Source organism: Columba livia, chromosome 17 (assembly GCF_036013475.1).
Source record: "Columba livia isolate bColLiv1 breed racing homer chromosome 17, bColLiv1.pat.W.v2, whole genome shotgun sequence".
NCBI lineage: Eukaryota > Metazoa > Chordata > Aves > Columbiformes > Columbidae > Columba > Columba livia.
Window position 1 is genome coordinate 9,955,689 of NC_088618.1, and position 18,027 is coordinate 9,973,715.

The 18,027-nt window shown below is 47.9% G+C and overlaps 1 protein-coding gene across 6 annotated transcripts in view; it reads right to left on the reverse strand.

Annotated features, from left to right (window-relative positions):
* The window catches only part of LIMK2 (LIM domain kinase 2), a 33,514-nt gene that overhangs the window by 6,181 nt on the left and 9,306 nt on the right, over positions 1-18,027 (reverse strand). For 5 of the 6 annotated variants that reach the window (XM_065033221.1, XM_065033219.1, XM_065033218.1 and 2 more), the window contains exons 3-12: positions 9,061-9,196; positions 7,714-7,823; positions 7,286-7,474; positions 6,721-6,826; positions 5,460-5,656; positions 4,598-4,784; positions 2,084-2,170; positions 1,237-1,368; positions 900-956; positions 657-722 (exon numbers count right to left, since the gene is read on the reverse strand). In XM_065033221.1, coding sequence (XP_064889293.1) covers positions 657-722; positions 900-956; positions 1,237-1,368; positions 2,084-2,170; positions 4,598-4,784; positions 5,460-5,656; positions 6,721-6,826; positions 7,286-7,474; positions 7,714-7,823; positions 9,061-9,078 — 1,149 coding nt within the window. In that variant the 5' untranslated portion in view covers positions 9,079-9,196. Of the gene's footprint in view, positions 1-656; positions 723-899; positions 957-1,236; positions 1,369-2,083; positions 2,171-4,597; positions 4,785-5,459; positions 5,657-6,720; positions 6,827-7,285; positions 7,475-7,713; positions 7,824-9,060; positions 9,197-14,364; positions 14,772-18,027 lie in introns of those variants that run through there. The other variant, XM_065033220.1, reaches the window with a different exon arrangement.

Consider the following 18,027-nt stretch of genomic DNA (forward strand, 5'->3'; position numbering starts at 1 on the left):
ACCCAATTCACAATCCCAACTCATAATTTCCTCTCTTGATTGTCTTATTTCCTGTGTGGTCACTAACAATAATGCCCATCAATTGGGCTACACTGGCCATGGCAAATCTGGACCTTTCCTTTCAGACCTTCCTATTCTATCTGGCTGAGAATTAACTTATCGACTTTCATCCTGGGTCGTTTGAAGCCTACATGCTCATGTCATATTCCAGCCAAGGGAACAAGGGCAAGGCTTGAAAGAATGAAGCTACATAAAACTCTTGTGACCTAGCATTTAAAAAAGAGAGAATACACCCATGTGCACACATCTGCGCACTTGTGTGAATCCTGAGTGCCAATACAGTCATCAAGTGGCTAAAAGAACAGAAGCAGCTGTAAAGAACATTTCATAGCTGAGATAAGGAAGAGAGCTGTACTAACTCTCGTAATGTGATTGTTAATAGGAGATGCTACCCCAGGAAAAGGGATAAGAGAACAGAATGAAGAAACAGGGAAAGCTAGATCAATCTGGGAAAGCCTATGAGAACATGAAGCACCAAAAATTCTCTGAAATCAGTTCCTCCCTGACAAGAGAGAGAACATCATGTGGAGAAAACCAAGGGAGGATGATGTCAAGGAGGTGAGCAGCATGCTGTGGGGAACAGAGGTGTAGCTCACCAACTTGATCAGGCAATTGTGGGAGTTCAGGTCTCTGTGAATGATGCACATGGAGTGCAAGTAAGCCTGGAACAGAGAGGGAAAACTTGGTGTTAGGCAAGTACATCCCTTCACGTTTACAGAGCTCAACAACCAGTTGCTGGAAGTCGGGCAGCACCCAGGACCCCTCATGCACCACCCCGCTGAAGCAGCTAACCCTGACCCTGGAGCTTTGCTCCGTGACGAAGGGACAGTCTGACTCACCATTCCAGAGGCAATTCCTTTGGCAAAGCTGACCTTCTGCTGCCAGGGAAACGGGTCCTGAAAGACAAGTCCTCAAAGGTCAGGGACTAGCTCACCAGCCAGCTGGTGACTGCAATTCCTCTGCAACAGGGACTCTTGCAGCCGTCAGAGAAAGACGATACAGCCCCAGGAAGAAGGTGCTTCCTGCCTCAGGCCACCCACAGCTCAGAAGCAGCTTTTCCACACAGGTCCAAAGGAGAAGACTAGGAACAAGCACCATAAGGCTGGTACCACCAACACCACGCCGTCAACCTCATTCCACAGCAAGTACAAAGGTCTACCAGGCTTCCATACTCACCGCATTGCGGAGGAAGTCCTTCAGGGTGCCCCCCTCAATGTACTCGGTGAGGAGATTCAGCTTCTTGTCCTTGTACAGTACACCGATGAACTTCAGCACGTTGGGGTGATCCAGGCTGCGCATCACTTTCACCTGGGAAGCAGAGACATCGCACCCCAAAGAAGAGAATGGAACAAGTCCAGACAGATCAGCTCTGGTGAGAAGCACTCCAGGGATCACAGAATACACTCAAACACCAACCTTAAGGTAGTCAATTAACTATTGCCTCTTCATTTTTACACTGTGCAATTAGCCTGATCTTAGTCTTTAAGGAGAGCACCCTTGAGTTTGGCTAAATTTTAAGGGACAGGAGCTCTCCAGGGCAGCTATCTGGTCTGTACTGCATGTGTCGGGGCCAGAATGGCAGTGTCAGGTGTTTAGGGAGCTGCCTTTAAGCTAAATCTGACTTTGAAAAACATGGTAGGCAGCCACCAAGAAAATAGTTTAGCTTAAATACAGTAGGAGTCTTAAATATCTTACAGATATTGGCCCTCATCATTTGTATTTATGCACAAGACTCAAGGGATAAATCCTTTTTGTATTGCACAGCTCAATTTGCCTCAGACTCAGGCTGCTTTTTATCACTGAAAAATTGATGAACTGGGAGCTGAAGCCATGTCTATTGTTCAGTGTGAGTCACACTTCACTGCAGCGAACATTCAGCTCGTGTTCACTTTTCCCCATGCGGTATCTCCCTCCTCAGCGCCTCGATTCCTGCCAGGTTGCTGGCACGATCACTCTCTGGAGAAGATGGAAGAGAGTTCCACCACGCTACTGGCTCAGAAGCTTTTTGAAATCTTGCTCCTACCTCTGTCAAGAACGTCTTCTGTGTTTCCTCGTCACAGCGAATCAGCTCCTTCATCACCATCACCTTTCCTGTTGCTTTGTGAGTCACCTGGTGGAAACAGACACCACAACTACAGGCAAGGTTCAAGAACACACAGCTCCAACGCTCTTGCAACTCTTCTGAAAGAGAGGGTAACATTGCCCTCCATCCAGAGAGGAATATAGATGGGAGACAATTCAGAGCCCAGGGATGTGTGGGAAACTGCATAAAATTTCTCCTTTCAGAATTCAGCAAAGAATCTGTGCATGAAACAGAAACTACCTAAAGCTGACAGAGGAACATACCAAGAGATCAACAGCATCCCAAGAACCACAGCTGAAGTCTCCGTTTACGCAGCGCAGGGCTGAGCGTGCATACCGGCTGTCAAAGCCTCTGAAGGCATCAATGCCTCAGGTTCCCTTACAGAAAGCACTTGCCTAGCATGATGCTCACGTTTTGTACACAGAGCCTAACAACTACAGTCTGTATCAGCAAAGGATCAATGCTCATATGCATCAAAAACCAAACCAAACAACCCAAATCTGCATTACCACATGTTATGGGGACTCAGAAGCCTGCTGCTTTCTGATGAGCTTATCAAACTTACTCATGTGCAAGCAGAACTGGGATGTACAGATTGTTCAGATAAAGCAGGAAGCAGTTGTTTTACCACGCTACCTGCAAGGAACATCCCAGAATGGCGGCAAACATGCAGAAATCCACTATAAACAGGTCATAAATTTCCTGGCTCTTGGTATGGAAAGCATTTCCAGTTCCTCAAGAGCTGTTTGCCTGCCTCCAACTAGTCCCTGGCATTTTGCTGTGTTCTAGAGGTTCCTTTTAACCAGCTTTCCCTTGCTTGCATGGGGTTCGTGAATGCGTAAAAAGAGGCCAAATTCTGATGAGCAGGTTTTCCCAGAAATCTCCCCTTCTGTTGCTTAACTTGAACAGCTCAGTCTCCCTGTAATCTCCAGGTAACTAATCAACCACCTTCTCTCTAGGAACAGAAGGGCGCTATTCTGACTAGATACAGTACTGTGGCATCAAAAACATTCCATCTGAAGCTCAAGGAAGTTGCCACTTTTTTGCCTCATACCCTTTAAAATCAAAAGCCTTTCAGAAAACCTCCAGAACTGCAACCCAGAACACAAGACCCACGTATAGTATTTAGGAAGCTTATGAACTCTGGTGAGCAGTGAGGCACACTAGTTCTGTTTGGAACCATGGGACATAGCAAGGCTGATATAGGAGGAATACGAATGCATGGAATAACATAAAAGAAGCAAGAGTAAAACATTCTTCTGCTCCTGTCTGAAATCAAGCATCCATATATAAATAGCGAGCCAGGGAACACTACGCATTTCAGCCAGGGATATGAAAGCCAGGGACATCTAATACCCAAAGATAAAGGGGAGTGAAGAGACAAAGACAAGACAAGGCTAAGTGGAATTCTTAAGCTGACATACCAGCACAACTGAAACAAGTGTCATCATGAAACTCCAAGGGGGCAATTTTAACTCCCAGAGCATGCACCAGAACGGGATGGCTATCAGGTAGTTTGAGCAGAAAAGAAATGCCTTTGTGCCATTAACTGTGGGGACGCAGATGACAAAAGCATGCGACAGAGGAAAGGTTCCGCTTACCTGGACCTGTTATTTCTCTATGAGCAGAGAAGAAGAGAAATATGCTCATTAGTATAGGTCAAAAGCATTGGGTTTGTAGTACTGGCTCACCACCTCCCATGGAAGCATGAGATGAATATGGTGGCTGGGCAGCTGAAGTTTATACAGGTGGAAGGAGAGAAGTCCCATAATGTAGTGAACAGCAATCTGAGTACCGAGGAGCTCACAGCACCGTGGTAAGGCAGAGACAGCTGCCCCCTGATGCTGCCAGGGATGCCACGATAGGAGCTGCCGAAGCACCCCCAGTCAAGACTGGAGAGCTTAAATACAAGAGAGCAGAACTGCTATTAATGGAGATCTTAATTGTGAGCGTCATGCAAGACCTGACCACTGCCTCCACATTGACAAGCCATTTGGGCTCTGCTGGGGGTTCAGAGGTGGTCGCTACCTCAGCCTGGCAAACCCCAAGCGTGCCACACTACGGGTGGTCAGAAATGCTGGACTGGGGAGTTGAATGCACCTCTTCATAAGAAAGATGCTTGTAAGAGACAGTGAAGCTCATTCCCCATTCTCCCCACCTTGCCCAGGTGGTTGCTGTGACACAGGGATGCTGGAGCTCTAAACCTCACTCAGGTGAGTGTGTATGGCCGAGATTGACATTCAAAGGGGACACAGTCAAAACCACATGCAGCCAGGGACACTCAGGGTCAGGGAATGAACTAGAGAAATGGATCTCACTGAGCAAACCAGGTGAGTTCCAAGAGTGATCACTATCAGCAGGGCAAAGGCCACCGAGACAGTCGTGAAGCATCCTGAAACAGGCAGACATTTCTGTAACCAAAGTAAAGGATGAATGTTTGGGGACCTCCCTAACCTTGATAGCTTGTCCAAAAAATCCTTTTCCTAGAACTTCGCCGTGAATCAGGTCACAGGGCCGGAAGATTTGCTGGGAGCAGCTGGAGGAGGAACGCAGGGATTCAGAGCGACTGATGTCACGGCTCAGGAGAAGCGGTTCCTTTGGAGAACTGGGGCCAGGAGACTTAGAAATGCTGTTACTTCGCCTAGAAAGCAAAGCAGACACAGGAAGATCAGGGAAGCTGCTAGAAAACTTTTGGCCCAACATATCCCATCATTAGCTCCTAAGGCACGAGTTTCTAGATGTGCTTCAGTGCTCTTTATATCTCAAAAGCCAGATGCTCTCCCAGCACCATGGAAGCTCTTCACAAACCCAGAGCAGCTTCCAAGTCAGAGCTCGCCAACACCACCACATCTCCTGCACTGTCTGTCAGAGGTGGAACTCTGGGAACAGGAGGAGGAAGCTGTAAAGACACAGCTCTTGCTATCTCTAAACAAAGATTAAAAAACTGGCAAATGGCTACACGAGCAAACGAGTGACCCGGCCTAGGAAGACATGTTTTTGCCCAAATCCTAGGTCTCAGCTATATTCTGTTACTTCCCAGACATTTAAGACTAGCAAAAATCTAACCTTTCCATCTTCTAACTGTAAAACATAGTAGCTTTTCTGTGTTAAAAGTAGAGCTCCTTATTTTTATTAAGGAAACCTTGCTGTCCTGAAAGGGAATGGAGACGTGGCAATAACAGGATGTGAAGCTCTCCACTGCTTCACCAGCAGTTTATACCAAGGCTCGTATCAGAGATAAGCCTTGTCTCTGCAGTCACTTGCCATCGCAGGGCACAGACAAGGCAGGTCAGAGGCAGCGCTTCTGAGCCTTTACCTCAGCGAGCGCCGCCGCAGCGTTCCTTCCAGATTCTCCTTGATGTCCAGTGACGAGAGGGAGCGTGGGGAAATGGGCGGCTTCATGTGGGTGGGCAGACGGGAGTCCAAACGCAGCCTGTCTAAGCGCTGCGAGACGGGGTCGTGCTCTATCAGCAGCTGAAGCGTCTGGCTTGTCTTGCGAATCAAGTCCTCCACCTGAAACCAAACGAAAGCAGAGGATGGCAGCAGAGCAGAGGAACACGGATGACAGCAGACAGAGGAGACACAGCAGAACAACCCACAGGAATCGGAGTAGAGAGTTCAGTGAGATCACTCCATAGTTGTGGTTTAGTTGTGTGCACCGCAGATGTCTACTGGACAAATCAAACTAGCAACACAGAAGTTCCTCATGCTATCCAAATCCTCTTCTGTTCTTTTCTGTCAGTTACAAGTGACCAAACACCTTTTTTTTTTTTAAATCCTGAGAAGTGTTCAAAAACTGCATAGGCTTCCACCCTGAACAGTGCTGCAAAAACCAGCTTCGCAAAAGCTGTTGTGCTCCCCATATTCTCTTCAGCACCAACGCTAAATAAAATCCCTGTGTAGTGAATCATAGATTCATAGAATCGTTTTGGTCAGAAAAGACTTTTAAGACTATTGAGTCCAACCATTAACCCAGCCCTGTCAAGTCCATCTCTAACCCACTTCCTTAAGAACCTCATCTACGTGTCTGTTCAGCCCCTCCAGAGATGGCGACTCCACCACTGCCCGACAGTCCTTTCCTTGAAGGTACTGATGGTGTCACTACACTCATGCAGCATCACCTAAGATCTGTATAAAGCATTTGTTTGTAAATACAGACATCAAATTATTTTTTCTTTTTTTGCAATAGGAAGCTCATCCCTAGGACCTGCTGAGCTTTTGTCTTTAAGCAGTTGCCTCTAGAAGGATCAGAACAGTGGATTTCACTAACAATACGCTAATAGTCTTCACAGCCTCCCTGTCCTCTGAGATGTCACAGCCCTACGCTTTTCTTATTACCTTCCTCCATGTCTGAATGACACAAAATCAGAACTGCATCCCAATTGCCTTTCCACCTGTTAGATTTTCCTCTTCAGCTGGAAGGGCTGGCAAAGCTTGTCTTCATGTTTATTCCTACTGTCAGCACGAGTACTATGGGTGTGCACACACCGTATGTAGGGTGGGAGAACAGCGCCGAGAAACAGAAAAGCTGTAGGAAGGCAGATGAGAAGGAGGGTTCAGAACAGAACTCTACCCACCTCCTCCACCTGTAACGTACGAATAGGAGCTCCATTAATCTCCAGGATACGATCTGCAGGGTGGATGGCGTTTCGGACATCTGGGCTGATGTGCATCCTGTTAACTCTAAACATGGGAATTATTGTGTATGTGTGAAGTCAGTTTAGCCAAAATTATCAAAAATATTTGATCTCTGATGCTTCCCTTCATATTGGCATTTTGAAATAAAACAATGCTAATCTACCAACACAGGGAGCTACCATTAGACCAAGCACGTTGGTTTGAGCTGGTCTGGGGAGAGCTCTTCATTGCCCAATGGCAGAAATTGCTAGTCCATTACAATTCTCCAAATGTTTTGTGCTCAGTAAAGGAGACAGCGCTGAGAAGTAAAGTTATCAGTTGAAGTTGTCACAAGAGCAAAATGGAGACCAAACACAAATGGCTGTTGGCCAACATACATCCCTGTTGTGCCGAGATGGATCCCCTCAAGCAGTTAAAGCAGCTGGCAGGGCGGCAGTGCCGCAGAATTTTTACCAGCTCCCTCCGCGCAGACACCAACGTCGCACACAGCCTGGTCATACTCACTCTTTCACCTGGACACCAGTGGCGTAGCTGGAGCAGCCACCTTCAACAGACACAGAGAAGCCCCTCTTGCCATCGGTAGCTGCCGGCATGGAGATGAGGGTCAGTGTGTAAGGCAGCTGCTCACGCAGAGACTCGGTGGAGTGTTTTTCTATCATCGGTGTCAGCACAATCTGGTTATGGCATTTTCCACTAAAGGAAGTGAAGAAAGTCATTATGGCCATATTATTCCTCCCTGCCAAACTCACGCTCCAAGCTCTCCCATTGACCATAAGCTATAGTTTTTAGTGCTCACACCATCCCTCCCTCCCTCGAAAAGCAGCTTCCTGGCATTCCTCAGTGCCACGTGCCGCTGAACCACACCGAGCCAGCTAAACGCGGCTTGCGCGTACAGCGGGGAGCAACGTGGTGGAGAAGCAGCTCCGTCTTACCAGTAGAGAGTGGAATGTTGCACCAGCGCATAAGCGTCCCCGTCTTCAATGATCACTTTGCAGCTCATACAAGCAAAGCACTCGGGGTGATACTTGTATTCGCCAGCCACCTACAGACAGAAAAGGGAGTAGCTTAGTGGAGCCGAAATCCATCAGCAGACACAGCTCCTGCTTTCTTCTCTGATTCCCGTGTTCATTCAGATCTCAAAGTCAAGCGGCAGTTTTTTACTGAAGAGTTGCATTAACCAATTCTGCCGTTCCTGAACCCCATCTCGGACACCTGGTTTGCAAAACTTCTCTGAAACAAACACATCAACATGCAAAGCAAAGTTTGTGCCCCAGGAACCTCTGCTATATTTGGCGGCTGCTCAACTATTAAAGATAGTCAATAGTCTGCTGCACCCTAGTAAACAAGATATTAAACCTTCCTGTTCAGTTGCTCTTGGCAAGATAACTAATGTTACGCCTGAATTAATAAAGCTGAAAGGGCTTTTTATTTTGGCAGACAGGCAATGCACAAATTCAGACACTTTACCAGCCAGCTGACAGGAAAAAAGAAGTGAGCTGACTGAGACAACAAAATACCTTTAAAGAATATCTTTATTCATTGATCTGTTTTTCTATTTTCCTTATGAGAACTTCCCTTATTGGCAGTATTTTGCAGGCAATGAGAAATTGTCTGCGCTTTTCACAGTACTTCCCTTTGAGGTAGCAATCATATTACTCAGAGCCATGCTGCTTTTATTTAGGCCCTCCCTAGAAAAAGAATGGTTATTTTTAATTCTTGACAGTTTTAAAGGTCAAACATTTGCAAGGTCGCGGCACGGAGGGGAACATTTAGGCGAGCCTGTATTGTGCGGGCAGAGTTCAAGGCCTCAGCGCCACTGGGGCTCACGCTACGTCAAGACTCCATCGGCCAGAAAACCACTCTGGCCACAGTCCAGGTGGGACTTGGACGGCAACGTCCCCAGAGCCACAACCTGCTGTGAGCTTTGACTCGCAGTGCAGTGGAAAATCACCCCATGGAGTCAGGGGGACACTGGGCTACAGAAACCAAGCAGACGTCCCCTTAAACACCTTTCTACTTCTCATGCCCGTGCATTTCAGCACCTTATTTTACTTTTTCATATGCTTCAGATCCCCCTAATTCCCTCTTTTAAGGGCTACGCCTGTTCAAAATTAATCTTTATCCAGAAGATGCACACACAAACCTCATTTCTAATCTCCGATTAGAGATTAAAGCAGCAAGGAGACTATTACCTTCAGTTTATTTGGTTATCTGAGTAGCTAGGGCAACTCCCAGCCGAGTACAAGTGGTTGGAGGCCGGAGTCCTCCGGAGTCCTTACCATCACAGGTCCGGTCATCAGCAGAGAGCAGCCATGGCAAGACTCCCCAAACTTGCCCCAGTAGTCCTTGTGACAGTACAGCTTCCCGTCCTTCTCATAGTACCAGTTAGTGAGGGGATCCTGACACTCAGAGCACCTTGAAGGAAACAAAGGAACAAAGTTCCAGTTGGCAATGAGTCACAAATCAACAACAAAGGTCCTCTCCTGCATGGACAAAACAGCCATTCCGCAGCGGCTCATCACCAGCTGTTCTAGCTACAGAGATACTAAAACCCCCCCACTCCCAATGCTTTTCCTACCAAAAATTAGCACCAAACCCAAGGTTTGTCACGGTATGTGGTATCAACCAATACAAAGGAAAAGACAAGCTTCCAAAGTTTAGAACAAATCCCATCCATTTATTAAAACACGTCAGTAGGTTTATAAATTCTGCCTTATAAATTGTGCTCCTCTGCTTCGTCCCGGATGCAGGTTCCAGCTGTGGAGCTGCCCGGGACACAGACAGCTCTGCTCCGTCTCTACTCGGTGTTTCTACGGCCTCACAGCACCGTGTGCCAGAGCACCCGTCACCTCGGCCCGTCCAGGAAGGGGGACAGAGGCTGGACCCACTTCCTCGCGCAACACAAAGCCAGGTTTGCACCAACCTTTGTGGAAATCCTTTCTGTTCTTTGTAAGGAGACCTCTCCCAAAAGGTCAGCTGCAGCACTACCCATTTGAGGGAGAGTTTTCAAAGCAATTAGTCCTTTGAACTCCCCATTTGTTGCATGTACCAATTATCTGTGCTGAAAGTCCTCCTCCAGCTCTCCCTACCAACTGCTCTCCCTTTCCTTCTGCTGATGGCGGCACATGAGAAAAAAAATCACAACAACAACAAACCCCAACACAACCAACCAAGAAAAACCCAAACAAAACTATTTCTCTTATTTCATGGAGTCTCAAAATGCTACACATATCAGTGTCAGCTCCCATTTCAACAAGCAACCATTAATCCTCTCCCTATACCCACCCCCAGAAACAAACTCCTCCCCTGCCCCCAGCCCCCCCATAAAGGAAAAAGAGGCAGCAATTCTACTGCAGATAGTATTTTAGCAAATCAGCAGCAGAACCCAGATCTTCAGGCTTCTTGAACACAAACTAATCCTGCCTGAGCAGGATGCACTGGGCAAGGGAGTTTAACTTCTGCAGCACCGAGGTGTGATTTAATGGAGAGATAAGGCACAGACAGCAGTTGCATCACTAAAGATTATTCCATTAGCCCTGGGGAGCAGGTTCTCAGACTTTAAAAGGAAAATTAGTCTGGTATTGGCTGTTTCTGAGTGCAGGATCCAGGACAGGTTACTCACCAATAACTAGTTCAAAGAAACACCTCAAGGATCAATGTTGTCATCAGTACGATGCTTTCCCAAAGATGGAAGGAAGAGTTTCTTCTGCCCCTTACCCCAACAACTATCCCAGTTACCGCACTGGAGGGAACCTGTTACACCGGGGTGAGGGTCCGGGGGGTTCAGCTCTCTCCACAGCACCAGCTGCACTTTTTACGTGCTCCCATGTCTAAGAGGAGAGCTACTGTTGACTTCACCTCTCACAAGCTTCCTGAAAGCTTATTTGTGCCAAAGATATTCCTTGTAAACTCCAGCAGCTCGTAACCAGTGTGACGATATGCGAAGCTGGTTGTGCTCCAACATGGAGTTATTTGCTCCGTCTCAAGAGACTGCAAAGCAACAAGGTGAGGCTGCTTGTAAGCAGCCCATGGTTTTAGGGGAAAACACACCTCATGAGGTATTTAGTGCCGTACCCTACCCTCAGGAAAGTTGCTCCTTTTAATGTATTTGGCATTTATAGTGTTTGTTCTCCCAGCTGAGAAGCTCCAAACCCTGCCCACTCCCCCTCCTCAGTGATGGGAAAGAACTGCCGCACGTGCAGCAGGCCCTGCCAGTTTTGTTTGAGGCAGAGGGAGCAGTAACTCACCACTGCGGTATATGGTACCTGCGTTATTACCGTCTCAGCCTTGGGGCACTGTCATGGTTACACCCTGCTCATGGTATGCAAGAGACCTAGAGGGCATCACAACGCGCTCTGCCTTCAACCACCAGCCTTTGGCTTCCGTGTGCAGTAAATACCCCATGCTGAATGATCAAGTGGGTGAGTGGGAGGGAGAAAAGAGCAAGTGGAGACTAACAGTGAAGATTTCTATCACCTTGTGGCAGGAACATCTGGCTCAACACAGGCAAATGGGATCCCTCAGACTTATCCGACTTCTGCGTGCATGCCTGTACCAGTGTGCGCTGCGGGAGCGATTACATCTTCAAACGGGGAGCTGTGACCAGACCTGCGCTTGGGATGCACACGGCAAAGCTGGAGACTGCTCCACCAGGGCTTCGGGACCCGGCTCTCTGTGTAAGTTCACTCCCAGCAGGAGGGTTATTTGTTTGCTATTAATCACACCACCATCCCTTCCTCACCTTTCTTCATTTTCACCTTCAACCACTCCTTTTTCCCCCCTAAGAAAATATAAAACTTCTGCAAAAGCAACAAAACTGCAATTCTGTTTAGACAGACTCCAGAGGATCATGTATACTTGTCTTCCCTTTATCTTTCCATTAGTTCTTCATGGTGTTATTCCAACCTTAGAGCACTCTGATTAGTTTGCTTCCATCCGGAAATAAGCACTGCTATCTAATTTGCAACACACCCATAGCAAAATGAAGGTGAGGGGGGTGGAGCCAGTAACCAGTCAGTTCTTTGCTATGCAATTAAACAAATCTGGGCAGGACGGGTTTGCAGCTTAGGGCTCAGAACCCCACCCAGGGCCGTGAGACAACAGAAACAAAGCGACCAGCCCCAGAGAGGCTGGATGCTGGTAATGGGTCTAACTGGCCAAGCAGCACCTTTGTATTCACCATGCATTCTGTAATGTAGAAAGGGGTTTGGTTTCGTCAGGTGTGGAGGACTGACAGTACACAGGTATCGTTTTAAGATTGTTTCAACTGTTTCAGTGCCAAATGATAAAGGAATGACACGATTGTTCTGTGTGACTGTCACTGAAGAGATATGTTGGAATTTTATCTCTGAAGAGACAAGAGTTACCTCTCCTCCCTCTCCCTCCCCGTGAGCTGCGTGGCTTTGCAGCGCTGCCATCGCCAGGGCTCACATCAGCTGAGCAGGAACACAATTACTTCTGCAGGTATTAAGCAAGCTAATCTTTGCCAGTCACCACAACCAAAGGACAGGAAGATTTCTTACTCCTCTGTCTTTTATAGATTAGAAACCGCTAATCTTCGCCTAGATGATTTGCGTTTCTTATTACAGAGGAACAAAGCGTGGTGGTCAAGGTTCTTGGAGGGCTGGTAACAGCCATACTGGACGTGTTTCCTCTTGCTGCCCAGCCACCATTTTCAGAGCTGCAGAGCCCTGCTCTGATCATACAGTCCCACACATAATTCTTCACTTCCCAGCCTTGGTAATAAAAAAATACACTAATCCGCCTCCCACTGCGATCCTCCAGGAACCCTGCGCAGCATCTGGGCACAGCCCTGATGCTCAGCAGCACAGCAGGTGCAGAAAGAGTTCATAAATCGCTGCCTGATGGCTACTTGTCTTTGTGAGGGGTGGCAGGAGGATCAGGTCACAACAGGTAACCAGCCTGGTTTTCAGCGAGATGGAGATTCAATTGAGTGGCATCTCTTTTACATCTAAATGAAAGCCAATACCCTCATGGAAGCAAAGACTACCCTGGCGCTGAAGAGACAGATCCCTTTGAGAAGGGCTCATTAATAAAATCCACCCCCCACACACACTGTCAGGCTAGATCAGTTAACGCTAGACAGGCTCGAAAGAGCCGTGGTTCCAATTCTGCAGGCAGAGCGGGGAGAGGACAGTCACGCAAACAGAAACCTGCGGAATAAACCGTCACCCCAGCCTGCAGCTACCCCACAGGCTCCTCACCCGGCCCTGGCAGGATTGTGTGCACTGGCGATGTAAGAGACGCTAGACAAGGAAGAACAGATGCTAGAAAACTGACTAAGTACTAGAAGACAGAATGTTTGAGCTCTGACTATGCAAAACCATTGCCACACACTTAGGAGAAGGTGTATCTGTGGCTCAACACAATGCCATACACACATTAAAAACAATAAACGCCTGCTCACTTTCCTTCTTCTGAAAGTGGACGCTGATTCAGAAAGTTGCCTAAAGCAGCTTAGCAATTGCGCAGCAGTATTTACTCCTATCCTAGATTGTTTTAACAAAAGGCTCCTTACTCCCAAATCAGTACAACAAACTGTGTTTGCAGTTTGCAGGATCAATAACGAGCAAATCTGAGTAGAGGGAAACAGCAGGGAGACAATGAAACTGCAAGCTCTGCCTTTCCCCATCCATGCACCGTATCAGCACATCGGTCCGTCACCACCCTGGCTGCGTTTGGCCCCACTCAGAGTTTTCACTATGGAGATGTAATGCAATCAAAGCCTTGTTCTGTAGCTATGGCCCTTCTCAAGCCTCGTTTCTTCAACTGGACCAAGAATGTTTGTTATATTAACAAAAATATCACAGGGAAGAATCCTGTCCATGTAAAGGAAGTGTGCTGCTTGTCTCTAGTTACCTGCAAGGTACTTGATTTCTTTTCTCAAACAAGATTAGGCCCTGCCTCACTGCGGATTACATCACCTTCCTGAACTCCCCACAGCAGCACCTCACCTCACCCTGCCCAAGCACAAGCAGCTTTGGAAGAGACAGCAGCAGCCACAGTTAATCTCATTCCTCTGGCAGTGGAGCAGAGCACCGGGGCACAGGGTAAAGCAGCGTACGTGGTGCTGCTCCGAAAGGCAGCCTGCTCGCCTGGGCTACACACACAGCCTGCTTAACTGGGCTATACAGACACTACTCACAGCACACAGCCTGCTCGCCTGGGCTACACACACAGCCTGCTTAACTGGGCTATACAGACACTACTCACAGCACACAGCCTGCTCACCTGGGCTACGCAGACACTGCCCATAGCACACAGCCTGCTCGCCTGGGCTACGCAGACACTGCTCACAGCACACAGCCTGCTCGCCTGGGCTACACACACACTGCTAACAGCGCAGGTGCCATTCCCTCGTTCCACACATCTGCCAAGAGGCTGGTAATTGGAATCTTCCCTGTCTGCTCCTGAGAGCAAGACAGGTCCCAGTGAGGCCGGTTGTTCCCTGCGCACAAGCACTGGACCTCACTCTTCACACCTTGCACGGTAACTGCTTGGGATAGTGTTACTGGGGGAAAGGACTCTTTGAAGATCCGCTGCTGATCCTGCGCAAGACTTACCGAAAGGGATCCTTGGGAGCGAAGTAAGCTGGGGCAGACAAGTAACTTCCCATCTTCAACGCTGGATAAACCGGCTCAGCCACAAACTTGTCCAACTGCCTCTGAACAGGTCTGTTCTGCCAACATGGCAGCAGCCAGAGCTCATTTAATCTTGCGCTGATTCAGAAACTTCACCTCTCTTTGAAGCTGCCCAAGGAATGCCAGGTCTCTCAGCTGCTCATTCCTTTCCAGACGTTTCCCGGCTCCCATGGCTGTAACAACCTCCTCCCGCTCTCGGCAGCAGCGGCTCCCTCGGGAAGGACAGAACAACTGCTACCCAGGCTAGCTGGACATGCTTCTGCAGCAGTTCTTGCGAGCTCTGCTGCTTGCTAACTATTGTCAAGTTTTCCCTTCTCTGGTTCCACCCAAGGGTGGGAGGGGAGGAGGAGCCATTGCAGAGGACAGCGTGTGGCTGCGGAGCCTGAATTAGCTCCACTTCTTTGGAGAGGTGGAGCTTTGGGCCAAAGCGGGGCTGCGTTAATAAGTGCTGAAAGATAGCAACTTGTGCCAAAGAAAGAGCCAAGCGCACGAACGCGAGACTCCTCTCTGCGGCGGCGGTACGTTCTGATGGAGAAGTCAAGGAAGGCAGAGTGACAAAGACAGCCGGTCGCGTCTCCAAACACATCCACTTAATGTGTACTAGATCCCTTCCTACAGCCCCCAGCGAGCAGGATCACCCCAGCTCCACAGCACCTGCAATCTGCTCGTCCTCTTGCAAGGGGTACCTCAGTGTGCTTCACCCAAGGAAAAATAACTTTCTTTCCAAGACTGTTTTGACAGAGATCATTGCAATCATTTAACCTAATCTTCATCTCCTGAATGGAAGCTGAGGTATAAGTCAGCACAGAGTACCCTCTCCTGCTTGCAGCACTTGTAGTTATATCATTTTGCTTGCTCTGAAGCCAAGTGTGATCTCTAGTGGCCTAATCAGCTAAAGCTGTTTGCAAGGCGCTCAGAAATGCCATAAACACATGCTGCTGCCCCGAGCCCTCCCATTTCTGTACAGTCAGCAAAGCCTGGCAAGCCTGAACACAGCCTGAAAATCACGCTGCATGTTCCAGAGGCAAGAGCGCTCAAATGTGCTTTGACTGGAGATGCTCGTCTCAGCTGGCACGCTGTTCAAGGGACGCTCGGGGCTGGGACGAGGCAGTTTTGGCTGCAGATTTGACAGCTGCTGCTGGCTGTTGAAGTAAGCACAAAGCCAGGAAGCTTTTTACGCTGCTTTTTTCCTCTATTTTTTCTTTCTTTTTTTCAACTTTTAATAAGCAGCCACCTTTCTGACAAAAAGAAATCATCATTTTCACCCATGCAGTGCAGTCTCTAAGCCCGGCTGTAAAAGTGCAGTGAAGCCTAGTGCAGCAGAGCCCAATGGGGTTGTCAACTCCAGCACGGGTCTAATTCCTTCTGACATTTCACACAGCTCTACTGGAATCAGCAACACGGTGAGTCTGTGTCTAGGAATGCACTCTGGTCTCCCACATTCTCTATATGTTGCGTGCTGAAAACGGGCCAGCGCTCGCAATGCAACACTTCCCACGACACACGCACACCTCGGTGCATGGCAGAGCCCCTGCCCTGCCCGGCATCACCTACACACAAAAGCTTTTCCCCACAATCCTGCTGCCATGGGCTGAACTCCCTCCAAGGGGGATTCCACGTGACCTCATAAATCCCAGCTCTTCAGACAAAACCTTTGAAGATTTGATCCACAGATGTGATAAGCAGCCAGCTAGTCTGTGAAGGAAGCCAGCAGATAAAGCCCAACTTCAAAGTAATAAAAACCACCCAGACAGCTAAGCAACGAGGAAGGGATTTTGTTTGAGACTTCCTTAAAGCCAAAGGACACATAGTCAAATGTCTATTTAAACAGGAAACATCTTATCAAAATGATTTTACTTCTGCAGCAAGACCCAGCAGCAGCCAGTAAGTTACTTATTCCTACACAGAATTCTCTTGTTACTTCTTGCCTTTTTTATTGTCTCCATGACCTATTTGAGAACACAATTGCTCTGATAAAAGGGCTCTGGAAAAGGTGTTAATGTGTTCATACATTCTACACCTGAATTCCTGCCAGAATGACTGTACTTCAGAAATGCTGATAAGCAGCTGGGGGGGGGACGACCCTTTTCTATGCAGTTTTACTGATACCATCTCTGAGGGCCAAAATGCACCAAAGCAAATTTCTTCTTCACCAGCTTAAGTCAGGTATCAGCATCTTCTCTCTCACAAATGCTGACAGCATTTCCACTACAAACATGTTGCCATCACAGGGAATTGCCTTCCTTACTACGGTTTATAATTGTACAGCAATTTTTGCCAGAAAGAAACCTGAAAAATATAACCAGCAAATAAAAAGGAACAAATGAAAAACTTCGACAGTGACTTAACATGAAATTTATAGCAAACCGAGTCGCAGCTGTTACAGCTTCGTCCCCACAGAAATGCATCACATAGCTATTGTGATATTCAAGTGATTAATATCTTAAAGCAGCCGGGGTTGGGCTGCACATCCAGACACCCTCGTTACCACACACTCCGTGCTGTGCAATAGCATGTCCACAGACAGATGCATTGCTCAGCATATCTACCAGCCCTAAGATACATTTATCCTGGCACAGACAGGCACTTGGGTATGTGTGGGACTGGAATAAGCCGGGGAAAAGGCATCTGCTTGATGCCCGAAGAGTCTGCAGCGAGTCTTTGTTTCGGCATGGGCGCAGTTTGGAGGCATTCCAAAGACTTCAGTACAGTCCCAACACCTCATTGTATTTCCAAGGCACTTACACATAACACGTGCTTTGCTGCTGTTGAAAGACACAGTCAGTTCCTGAAACTGATACCGTTCCGATACGCACGTACCTGCGAGTGAAAGCTCTTGCAAACAGCTCTTCAGTAAACTAAAACAAACAGTGAAGTGAAGCTCGTTTCCATTATTGAATCTCACTTCTAAGCAGCAGCAGAACTGCAGACTGACAAAGCGATGTCTTCGTGGTACCAAACATCACCAAGCACAACATTAGGGTGGAGATAAAAATTCTATCTCCACCATACTTGTGTAATGGACACAGATGTCATAAATACGTGTAGGCTGAGAAGCAAACCAAAGAAAATAAACCTATTGAAACTTCATAGATTGTGCACGGTTTTAGAAGCAGTGACTGCTGATCTGTAAATCCAGCACAGACGGCAATAAGACCAGTGCTTACACCACCGCACCTTCACTCACCTCCTACCTTGCTGCTTCTGTCTCTGCAGACAGCTGAACTCCTCCAGGAAGGATCCTGTCTCGCTCACGTGGACTCTCTCATACATTCTGCACTGTGTGAGTAATTCTAATTACCTTCATATAACAATGCCCTAAAGGACAAGCCGTGCAAGTCAGCAGTTTGGACTGGAATGCCCAGCTCCTCCTTAAACAGAAAGGGTCATGGTGTCCTGTAGCTGATAGATTCCTCCACGGAATGCGGCCACTGCCACCTGCAAAGCGCTTCATTGTTCCTCTGGATTTTTAAACTCCTGAACAGTCGTGGTGACCCATGTACAAGCAGGCACTTAGCAGCTATTCCTCCCTAAATCTGATAGTGAGCTGGTGAATTGCGAAGCTGACTGGGACACCATCAGAGA